Below are 12,632 nucleotides of genomic sequence, written 5' to 3'. Positions count from 1 at the left end.
CTGGTAGAGAGGGAAAAAATCTCAGAATTGGTATCAACATACCGGCCCTACAGCCCTCATGTAGGCTTGTAGCCAGAATACACAATATCTGTGTGATCCACAAAAAGCAAGTAATAAAATGTGCTCTCAAAAAAGAAATGCAAATGGCTCTTACAAGCTATATGAATGTATGAAACTGAAAGAAAAAAGATGCTTTCAACTTTGCTATGCAAAGAAAAACACAAATTTGAAACTATATGACATGCCATCTCTCACTAGGTTGACAATATTCTCTGTTAATAAAGTTCTGGAGAAATCAGAAACTCTTTTACAATGCTGGTAGTAATAACATGGTACAGGGCCAGGTGCAGTGGCTCACGCCTGTAATCCCAGCACTTTGGGTGGCTGAGGCGAGTAGATCATTTGAGGCGGGGAGTTCGAGACCAGCCTGGCCAACATGGTGAAACCCTGTCTCGACTAAAAATACAAAAATTATCTGGGCGTGGGAGGCGGAGTCTGCAGTGAGCAGAGCCACTGCACTCCAGCCTGGGGCGACAGAGCAAGACTCTGCCTCAAAAAAAAAAAAAAAAAAAAAAAAAAAAAAAAAAAAGTACAAACCCTATAGAGAAGTTAGCAACATCTGGCAACATTACATATGCATTTACTTTTTACAGCAATTCCAAGAAATTAATCCCAAAGTTACACCGGCAACATTTAAGAGAATACAAACATGGCTATTTATTATAAGAACAAAAGATTAGAAACAACCCACATATGCATCAATATAGAAATGTTGAATAAATAATTACATAATCATACAATGGTATATGTAGCTACACAAAGTAATGAGGAATATATATCTGTATATTACTATTGAGTGAACCTAAGGATAGTTTTAAGTAAAAAAATCAAGACGGGATAAAGTACGTACTATATTTTACTAACCTATCTAAGGAAGATTAAAAATATAAAAGCATCTAATTATATATTTCAAACAATGTATAAACGAGCCGAAGTATATAGATATTTTTAATTATTACCTTTGTACAAGGAAGGAAACAGTGAAGGACACAAAAATAAAACTGGAATTTTTTTTTTTTGAGATGGAGTTTTGCTCCAGTCGTCCAGGCTGGAGTTGTATGGTGCAGTCTCAGCTCACTGCAACCTCTGCCTACTGGGTTTAAGTCATTCTCCTGCCTCAGCCTCCCAAGTAGCTGGGATTACAGGTGCCTGCTACAACACCCGGCTAATTTCTATATTTTTAGTAGAGACAGGGTTTCAAACCATGTTGGCCCGGCTGGTCTTGAGCTCCTGACCTCAGATGATCCACCCACTTCGGCCTCCCAAAGTGCTGGGATTACAGGCGTGAGCCACCGTGCCTGGCCTGGAATTTGTTGAATATAAATTATTTTGTAGATTTCAATTTGGGACCATGAACAAAATAAATAAAAAGACATCCCATTTTCATGCACTGAAAAATTTAACATTATTAAGATGACAATACTACCCAAAACGATCTATGTATTCAATACAATCTCTTTCAAAATTCCAAAAGGATATATTGCAGAAATGGGAAAACCCATACTAAAGTTCATGTATTTCAAGGGACTCTGAATATCTAAAACAATCTTAAAAAAAAAAATAAAGTTAGAAAACTCAGACTTACCAACTTCAAAACTTACTATAAAGCTACAGGAATCATGACAGTGTGGTACTGGCATAGAAAAAGACATATGCCAAAGAAATGAGAGTCTAGAAATAAACCCTCACATATATGGTCAACTGATTTTAAGCAAGATAGCCATGCATCACCACCACCAAAAGCTGGACTTTTACATCATTAACAAAAGTTAACTCAAAATGAATCAAAGGTATACACTGAAGAATTAAAACTACAAAACTCTTACAAGGAAACATAAAGGAAAATCTTCATAACTTTGGATTTGCGAAGATGTTCTCTTCCCATACTTGTCAGCAGATTGCTCTAGTTACTTGGTGTTTGCTAGACTGGTGGGAGGGAGCACTAGGAGTGTGGAATTTGTGTTTTCTATTGTCCTGGTTCAGCCATAGTCTTGGGCAGGACTTGTTTCTGTAGGTCTCGAAGGTAGGAATTTCTCAGTGATCTTACTCTCCCTCCCAGTTATTAGAGACCTGTAATTGTCTAGGCTTAAGATGTTTTCCTGCCCTTCTTCCAGTTATAGAGGATATTTTTCTTGTTTCCTTCCTGATCTGCAGTCTTCACCTAAGCTCTGAGGGCAATACAGTTTGCTGCTCTTCCCCCAGTAGCTTAAAGCTTTTTGTTCCGTAGGAGAAAGTTGGAAAGGAACAAGGTGAGGCATGGTTCCTTTTCCACAGCAATTGCTTATCTCTTCCCCAAGGACTGTACTAAGAAAAAGGGTTTTTCTTATTCTCAGTCTTTTTTGTGAATCCCTGATGAGTGTGTGAAGAGCCCATGAGTGGCTGTAAATTCCCCGTGTGTCTACAACTCCCAGGGGTTCTAAGCTTTCATGCTAGTCCATTGCCTTTTGTAATTCACTAACGTTTTAGCTGAAACTTTTTTTAAATTTTTTTTTTAGAGAGTCTCACTTTGTTGCCCAAGCTGGAGTACAGTGGCACGATCACAGCTCACTGTAGCCTCAACCTCCCGGGGTCAGGTGATCCTTCCACCTTAGCATGCTGAGTAGCTAGGACTACAGGCATGCACCAGCATGCCAGGCTAATTTTTTTGTTATTTTTGTTTCGTTTTTCTTTTTTTTGAGGTGGAGTCTCGCTATGTTACACAGGCTGGAGTGCAGCACCTCTCCCTCCCAGCTTCAAGCAATTCTCCTGGCGCAGCCTCCTGAATAGCTGGGGCTACAGGCATCTGCCACCATGTCTGGCTAATTTTTTGTATTTTTAGTAGTGACGGAGTTTCACCGTGTTGGCCAGGCTGGTCTCAAACTCCTGACTTCAAATGATCCCCCTGCCTCGGCCTCTCAAAGTGTGGGATTATAGGCGTAAGCCACTGCCCCCGGTCAGCTGAATTATTTTTACCACACTTTATAGTGTTCTGTGATTGCCATGAATCAGCAAGCTTTTCATTGGAGGGGCCTGTTTTTCCTTAAATATCAGCCTAATTGTTTGCCCTACAACCTTAGCTCTGTAATGGTTTCAAGAAAACATGATTTTGCTGATGACTGGCTCTTTGTTATAGTAAGGATGGGAGCAATACTCCCTCTACCTTTCTACGTTGTAACTTAAGGTAGACTTTCTATATTTTAACATAATAAACTAAGATCAACATCCTAATTATTCAGAAATTATCGCTAAAATATATTTAATATTTAATTTAAAAAAAGAGTAATAAATGTAATGAAGGAGGAAATGGCCACTAAAGAACTAGAAGAAAATAGTGAAAGTACTTAGTTATCTTAGAGTATGGCTTCCTAAACATGACAACAAGGTCAGGAAGTACAAAGAAAAAAAATCTAGGCTGCATAAAGAAGTTATATTTCATATAGCAAGAAACACTAAACACAAAACAAAAAAGCAAATAAAAGACAAGGAATACTGTTTGTAATATTTATGACAATGCAAATATTAGTATTTTTAATCTGTGAAGATTTTTGTCAGGGTAGTCTATTTTATGCCTTTTCAAATTTACCTCAAAAATTCTTTCCCCTCCTAATTTCAAGTAATAAGAATTATACTATATGTAATTTTATTCACTAATAGTAGAAAACTTAAAACATCTTTCCATTAAGATCTACTGATCCTTTTTCATAGTGCTCTTCAAAGTATCACTAGCCTGTATCTATTTTCTAGTTAGGACATACCAAAGTAGAAATACTGCTTAAAGTGTTAGTGATTACCAGTGCTTATTTCTCTTTTCAAAGTAAAGAGCACTGGAGTGTGGTGTGGGGGTGAATGGGCATCTCTGGTAATTTGAAGCCCAGAAGGGCAGTGTGGAGGCACCCAGCCTCTGTAGCCTCATCTCCACTGCCCAGATAGAGTTAGCCCAGGGTCAGGAGGGACTCTGTCTTGTCGAGAAAAGCCTAGGATACTGAGACAGTCGCAAATGTCACTAGTGTGAATTACAGCTGAAGAAACTACACAGAAACTACACTACTGTATGCACCTAGAACCAAGGCCAACACACCCCACCAAACTGACACCCTAAGACCCATTTATACAAATAAGTCTTTCCCTGGGAAATTACTCCATAAAACTTCATGAGGTGAATGTCCCACTAGATGTGTAGAAATCAACATAAGGACACGTCATATATGAAAAAGCAAGGACATGATACTTCCAAAGGAACACAATAAGTCTCAAATAACAGACCCCAATTACAATGAATTATACAAAAATTGTAATCTTGCCAGGCATGGTGTAGCATGTCTATAGTCCCAGCTACTAAGAAGGCTGAGGTAGGAGGATCACGTGAGTCCAGGAGTTCAAGTCAGCAGTGAGCTATGATCGCACCTGTGGATAGCCACTGTACTCCAGCCTAGGCAACACAATGAGAACTCATCTTGGGATTTTAATCTCTATACTATCGATGAGGACATTGAAACTCAAAGAAATTAAGTACTTTCTTGTTCTCCAGTCTATTATAAAGACTTAATGTAGTCAATCTTTTCCTAACAATGCCTTCAAGAAATAACTATGCCTCCCCCACAAAAAAAAAACTGGGGACAATTTGCAACTGGAAACACAAATATGAGGACCATTGTGTGGACACTGTCAAGCATGTGGCTAAGGCAGAGTGTGATGAAACTTCTTGGGGATAAAGAGAAGTAGAAGCAGAGAGTAGAATAGTAGTTAGTACAGGTTAAGGTTGGGGTGGAGGGTGTTGGTCAAATGATACAAAATTTCAGATAGGAAGACTATAGTCAATTACAAGGTATTTTATCTTGAAAATCACTGAAAGAGTAAATTTTAAGTGTTCTCAACCAAAAAATGATAAGTATTTGAGGTAATACATATGTTAATTAGCTTGATCTAGCCATTCCACAATGTATACATATTTCAAAACATGTCCTACTTGATAAATATATACAATTATTTGTCAATTATAAAAATTATTAATTTTTAATAAGTATTTTCAGTCTCACTCCTAGTTAGGCAAACAAATGAATCAATATATACGGCTCCTATTATTTATTTAACCCCTATTTAGCAAAATTACTGTAACTATAAACTCTTAAAAACAGGAAACAGTTTTACAGTGATTCTTCTAGAAACAGCACAACAGGGAGAAGGTAAAACTGGACTACTTAGCCGTCATTCTGGAAGGAAGTGGAAGAAAACTTTAAGGAAGGACACCAGTTGGTACTCCCAAACTCCTTTACCCAATAAAAAGAGACTTACATACCCAAAGCCTTCTGAGAAGAAGAGAAGTTAATCTGGGAACTAGTTCTAGGTCTTTTTTTTGTGTTTTGAGATGGAGTCTTGCTCTGTCACCCAAGCTGGAGTGAAATGGCACGATCTCGGCTGACTGCAACCTCTCCTTCCCAAGTTTCAGAGATTCTCCTACCTCAACCTCCCAAGTAGGTGGGACTACAGGGATGCACAACCATGCCCAGCTAATTTTTGTGTTTTTAGTAGAGATGTCATTTCACCATGTTGGCCAGGCTAGTCTTGAACTCCTGACTTCAAGTGATCCACCTGCCTCGGCCTCCCAGAGTGCTGGGATTACAGGCATGAGACACTGCACCTGGCCAAGGAACTAGCTCTGAACACGTAATTACAATTAACTTTGCCTTGCAGAAAGCCCTATTTTCCTACATCCTTTTAATAAAATTATCAAGTTTCCTTACACAGTGTTAACAAAACATTAACATATTTAAAAAATTAAAACCTTAGCATCCTGTGAATTGCCCATATAATTTTGTGTATTGTTTTCTTGTTTGAAGACATTTTCTTCAAAATTTTTTTGTTAATTTTTCTTTGACCTAGTTATTTAATACAAAACACATACATAAGAAAGAAAAAGAAAAACTTCTGCTAACCATCTAAAGACATTTTTCCTTTCTTTGATCCATACCTTCTGTGGAACTGGAAATTTTCTACAGTCTTTCTGTGAATCAACAGCAGTGAAGGGTGGTGTCGTAGACTGGACTTTATTATGATTTTGAGGTTTGAAGTCAGAGACTTCAGAAATTGTATCCTTTAAATTAAGTGATGTCGGTTTGCTCTGCTTTGGTGATTGATTAACTACTGGATTAGAATGCATCTTGGACTGCAGAGAAGATCCAGAAGGCACTGAATTTAAACAACAGTCCTGTTGTTTGTTCTTCTTAACAGTGCTTGGGTTAACTGCAATATTAGATTCTCTTTTATCATTTACATTGTTCTCCTCCTCACTTGAATCATCTGGTAAAATAATTCTGGATAATTTCTTTTTTGAATGTGCACAGTTTTGTTCCCTCATTTGTTTTAGCATTACTGCACGTCGGGTTTTATACTTTTTACTGCTACTTGCAAAGCCATCATCAGTTATTAAGTTAAAATCAACACAAACTTCTTCTTCACTTGATTGGCCTTTGCAAGACTCTTCCTCATCAACACAAAAACTATCCTCTAAATAGGTTTCATCTTGTTCAGGAATCTACAATAAAAACATAAGAATATTTTACATTTATTTCAGAAAATTAACAGGTATTTAAAACATACTTCGAAGCACATGAAATCTGCATTAATATTTGTTTAATTTACTTTATTAATTCAGCCACTTACTCAACTAACATATACCAAGTACATTCTTTGTGGAGGAAAATGAGTTTGAGAATAAAGGAAAAGAATGATTTACCATCTAGAAATTTAAGGTTTAGTAACAGCAGGTAGAAAGTAAACAATAATAATAGATGATAAATGCTATATAATAAGCACAATGGAAGTACAGAGAGTACACATTACCAAGCTGAACATGGCAATTTATAAACAAACATGACTAATATGAAAATGTTATCCTTGGCCGGGCGCGGTGGCTCAAGTCTGTAATCCCAGCACTTTGGGAGGCCGAGACAGGCGGAATACGAGGTCAGGAGATCGAGACCATCCTGGCTAACGGGGTGAAACCCCGTCTCTACTAAAAAACACAAAAAACTAGCCGGGCGCGGTGGTGGGCACCTGTAGTCCCAGCTACTTGGGAGGCTGAGGCAGGAGAATGGCGTGAACCCGGGAGGCGGAGCTTGCAGTGAGTTGAGATCCGGCCACTGCACTCCAGCCTGGGCGACAGAGCTAGACTCCGTCAAAAAAAAAAAAAAAAAAAAAAAAAAAGAAAATGTTATCCATAAATGACATAACCTATAATTTTCAGAATATAACATTTTTGTGAAAAAAATAAATTTTATCAACCAAGGACAAAAAAGGGATTTTTTTTATTTTTTGAAATGGGGTTTTGCTCTTGTCGTGCAGGCTGGAGTGCAATGGTGCAATCTTGGCTCATTGCAACCTCTGCCTCCCGGGTTCAAGCTATTCTCCTGCCTTAGCCTCCCAAGTAGCTGGGATTACAGGCATGTGCCACCATCCTGGCTAATTTTTGTCTTATTAGTAGAGATGGGATTTCACCATGTTGGCCAGGCTGGTCTTGAACTCCTGACCTCAGGTGATCTACCAGCACTGGCCTCCCAAAGTGCTGGGATTACAGGCGTGAGCCACCATACCTGGCCAAAAAGGGATCTTGAGAATTCATTTAGTCGAGCTTCCTGACTTTGGGCAGAAATTATCTCAAATAGCTCTGAGAGCCCAGTTTTAGAAACAAAATGGAGGCTTCATTAACAGGAACATATTTCAACCTCACCATCCAGAAATTCTCCATTATATTTCTATAGTTCATACCTGTGAGAAAATGTTTATGTTTTTATGTGTCTTATGAATCATTTTGTACTTATTGTTCATCATCGGACTACGTAAAGATTTCATGTAAACAGCTCTCATTTCAGCATCTGTGTAAAGATAAGAATTTAAGACAAAGTAGCAAAATTATTTAAATGAATAATTGAAGTATTTATTTCAATTATTTATTTCAATGATTGAAGTATTTAACTTCAATCTATTTCAAATTTACTTGATTCAAACCTTGTGCAAATATTTTACACAAAGACAATAAATATTAAAAGATGTCTATAAACAATTATTGAAAAATATTAAGTTAGGAGTTTAGCCTTTGAAATCAGATCATCTAGTTGAGTGATCATGGACAACTTAAGTTCCGTGCTTTAGCTATCTCTCTGAAAATGAGGATTGAAACAGACTTTTCTTTCAAAACAAAGGTATACAAAGACCTTAAAAATGTACCAGATTTACAGAAGTTTCACAAAAACATAAGAAATCTAGCCAGAAAAGCAAATATGCACTAAAAACATTAAAACCCACAGCCAATAAAAAGTATGTTTCATAATTTTCAGTTAAGGAAAACTTGGGAAACATCTTGTTTTTTTTTTATGCCTAGCATTTTTAAAAGTTATAATGAAAGGTACTTGAGACATGATACATAAAAACACAAGATAATGTGAATTTCGAGGTACTTAAAAAAAAAAGCTTTGAAACTGTACATAGTTCAAACATACTGTGTCTACAATGGAATTTCAAATCTCTATAATCGCCATCTAAACTGCTTCATCTGCAGCCTTCCCCATAATATAACAGCAACTATATCCTTGTTGCTCAAGCTTACTGACTCGTCCTTTTTTTCTGATCCATCAGAAAATCCTGTCAGCTTTATGTATCCAGAATTCACTCTTTCTCACTCTCCTCAGTGCTACTATCTTGGTAGAAGCCACTACCATTCCTTGGTTGGAGGACCTCAACAGTCTCCTAACTGGTCTCAGTCTACCTCTGTTCCCCTACAGGTCATTCTCAACATAGAAGCTACAGAGATTCTACTAAATTATGTCAGATTATGATCTGGCTGCTATTTATCTGATCTTCCTACTACCTTCCGTTTTCCCTCATTCCAGTCACAACACTGTTCCTTCAACAGGCCAGACACACTACCGACTCAGGACCTTTGCACTGGCTGTTGTCTTTGTATCAACATTCTTCCACTGGATTATATTGTAAACCTGCAAAAGCCACTTCTGTTAATGAACATCGAGGGCATAAAACCTTATCCTGCAAATTATATCAGCATTAAGGACAGTACTGAGAACACTGTCTTTAAACACTTTTTTCTTAAAAGTCACAAACTTTGAGAAACTTTGTCACTTTAAATAATATCAGAGACTGCAAAAGCAGAATAAATGATGAGATCTGTGAAAGATTAGAATACTGAAGAGATATAATCAGAATATTTCTCACTTCTGTTACAGTCAATCTGAACCATCTCCTCTAAATGTATTGTATGTAAGATCTGTTCAAGCATTGGATGAACACACTGTTTTCCGAAAGTAAACTGCTTTACTTGGCAAATTTAATAAATTTAGCTTTGTATTTCAGTTGGTCTTAACAATCTACATCCCTAAATCTCTCTTCTTCTAGTCTCTGATGATGTCGCCTTCTCAATGAAGCCTATTCCTAATTGCTTTATTTAAAATCACAGCTAGGCTGAGTGCAGTGGCTCACAGCTATTGACCCAGTACTTTGGGAGGCCAAGGTTAGAGGACTGCTTGAGGTCTGAAGTTGGAGACCAACCTGAGCAACATAGTGAGATTACATCTCTACAAAAGGCCAAAAAAATTAACTGGTCATGGTGGTACATGCCTGTAGTCCTACAGGAGGCTAAAGCAGGAGAATCTCCTGAGTCTAGGAGTTCAAGGCTGCAGTGAAATATGACTGCGCCACTGCACCCTACTCTGGGCAACTCTGTCTCTAAAAAAATAAAATTAAAAAATAATAAAATGGCAACTCGTCTGTTATTTATACCCCCAACCTCAATCACTCCAAATTTTTCTCATCTTGTCCAACTTTTTTATTTTTCTGTAATTTTTTATCTTACAATAAACTAAATAATTTAGTTAGCATATATACTGTCTCTTTCCATGTGAATGTAGGCTTCATAAGAAGAAATTTTTTGTCTATTTTGTTCATTCATATACAGTTCCTAAATGCCTTACGTAGTACTAGGCATGTAGCAGGTACTAAACACGTGCGAAATGAACATTTCACACCTCAGCAACCCAGGTCAATCTGAAAAGAAATATTCAAATTAGCAGAAGCCTATAAACAACCAGTTTAAAATAAAGCAAGTATTAGAGAATTTGAATGAAAATGACCAAATAAATATTTTGCACATACCACATTTAATTACTTTTAAGGTCTAGTTTCATTAAAAACTGATTAAAATATTTAAATATAAGCACATACAAACATTGAAAAAAATCTGAAGGATCATTATAACATTTACCATTTATAGCCTGTGAAAGTTGAGTTTCATCATTTAAAAAGTCAAGTAATGAGGAATCTTCTTCATTTTCTGACTCATCATTTTCATCTGATGAAACATATTCTGCATCTTCTTCAGAAAGTTCTGCTTCATCATCTAAAAACTTCCTAGCTACATGCTAAGACAAATTAGAAGACATGAAGATATCATTGAGAAAATAATTTTCTTTCATGATTGGAAATGATTCTGGAAAACTGATTTCTTATCAATGCTTTTAAGATTAATAAAATAATAAAAACAGAAAATTTCTAGGCCCAGTGTGGTGGCGCACGCCTGTAATCCCAGCACTATGGGAGGCCGAAGCAGGTGGATCACCTGAGGTCAGGAGTTCAAGGCCAGCCTGACTAACATGGTGAAACCCCGTCTTTACTAAATACAAAAAAAAAAATTGGCCAGGCGTGGTGGTGCATGCCTATAATCCCAGCTACTCGGGAGGCTGAGGCAGGAGAATCACTTGAACCTGGGAGGCGGAGGTTGCAGTGAGGTGAGATGGCACCACTGCACTCCAGCCTGTGGCAATAAGAAAGAAGCTCTGTCTAAAAAAGAAAATTCCAAGAAGAAATGATAAAGTTACAAATCTATTTTAAAATTCTGATAATTCTGTCATAAGTAAAATAAAGTAAAAGTTGGCATATTTGCTTGATCTTTTTTTTTTTTTTTTGAGACAGTCTCACTTTGTTGCCCAGGCTGGAGTGTAGTGGCACAATCTTGGCTCACTGCAACCTCCGCCTCTCGGTTCACGAGATTCTCCTGCCTTAGCCCCCCGAGTAGCTCGGATGACAGGCACATGCCATCATGCCCAGCTAATTTTTGTATTTTTAGTAGAGACAGGGTTTCACCAGGTTGGCCAGGTTGGTCTCAGACTCCTGACCTCAGTTGATCCACCTGCCTCAGCCTCCCAAAGTGGTGTGATTACAGGCATCAGCCACCCTGCCCAGCCTGCTTGATATTTCTTAATAAGCATAAAATTTCTTGAGTCTTCCAGCTCTTTCAAGAAAATTACTGCACCACAAAAGAATTTAATCAGGAAGGAAAGGTACTGAGAACATTTTCCAAGTATTTGAAAATTGGATAGAAATAAGAAAAACAATATATTGATAATAAAAGCAAGTATCTTAAAACTCAAAATTTCTAATTCTATATTTTCTTCAATTTGAAACATAAATTCTCAATACACTTGAGTTTTTTGGTATTCATTCAAAGTAACACAACACTGAAAGATAAAGCATCAAGACACAAAGAAAAACAAAAAAAACTATACGTTGAATTTAATTCCAGTAAAAAAAAACTAAACGGGAGTCAAAATACTTAAATTTTTTTTCTATAAAGAGAATGTATAGAGAAATCTACATTGATGTAAAACCAATTATCTTTACTGATAAAATACATACATATTTAAAGAAACTAAAAAAAAGATTACCTTTAAGTGACTCTGTCTCTTTCGGACTCTGATGCCTCTTCTGGCATTCCTGTTACAAACCCTGAAGTCTTCTAATTGTGAACATGGTTTGGAAAAATTCTCACTCTCATCACTAGATGACAGTTCTGACTATAATAATTCAACAAAATTCTTGCATAAGAAAAAAATAATTTCTTCCTAGACAAGTAAAATCGCTCTCACAACTCAGAGCCATGTTATAAATACAAAATAATTATGTTATAAATACTTAAGAATGTAAAAGTAAATAATTTAGGTAATATGAAATACTAAATTAGGTTATAAGTAATACTAGTATAGGTATTCATCCAATATAGTATTACATCAAACAGATTTGATGAAAACATACTTTTAATTTTTATTTTTATTTTTTCTGCAAACACTATGGTGACTTAGAAAACTGATACTTTTAGTTTAACAGTATTTCCTTCAGAAGATGTTCAAGGGCTTCACAAAGAACAAGCCTATACATTTGGCCATCAAAATCAGTCCAAATATAGGAATCCTTTGAAACCAAGAAACCAATAAAACAATAACAAGTTTTGACTATGAGGCCTATCACCATATCTCTTATAGGATAATGTAAAACCAGTCAAAAGAATCAAGTTTATCAAAATCAATTCAATTAACAGGAATAAATTTAGTTTAAAACAAACTGATCATCAGCATTATCAATATTTTAAATCATTTCTGATAAGTCAATCAGATCTTCTAGTTAAGGTAGCAAGTTGTTTTTCTAGTGAAGTCTTATATGAGTACACAAAGTTAATAGAGACTGGCTGTATTTTAAATTACATATGGTCCCCAACTCACAATGGTTCAAGTTATGATTTTTCGACCTCTCCA

At 36.6% G+C, this 12,632-nt stretch overlaps 1 protein-coding gene across 3 annotated transcripts in view; it reads right to left on the bottom strand.

Annotated features, from left to right (window-relative positions):
- The window catches only part of FANCM (FA complementation group M), a 71,490-nt gene that overhangs the window by 4,702 nt on the left and 54,156 nt on the right, over window positions 1-12,632 (bottom strand). For all 3 annotated transcript variants that reach the window (XM_015143628.3, XM_015143630.3, XM_077940953.1), the window contains 4 exons: window positions 11,769-11,897; window positions 10,310-10,466; window positions 7,804-7,910; window positions 6,008-6,571 (listed from right to left, as the gene is read on the bottom strand). In XM_015143628.3, coding sequence (XP_014999114.3) covers window positions 6,008-6,571; window positions 7,804-7,910; window positions 10,310-10,466; window positions 11,769-11,897 — 957 coding nt within the window. The remainder of the gene's footprint in view (window positions 1-6,007; window positions 6,572-7,803; window positions 7,911-10,309; window positions 10,467-11,768; window positions 11,898-12,632) is intronic.

This window comes from Macaca mulatta, chromosome 7 (genome assembly GCF_049350105.2).
Source record: "Macaca mulatta isolate MMU2019108-1 chromosome 7, T2T-MMU8v2.0, whole genome shotgun sequence".
Lineage (NCBI taxonomy): Eukaryota > Metazoa > Chordata > Mammalia > Primates > Cercopithecidae > Macaca > Macaca mulatta.
The sequence above is the reverse complement of the archived record's forward strand: the minus strand, read 5'-3'. Positions and strand labels throughout refer to the sequence as shown.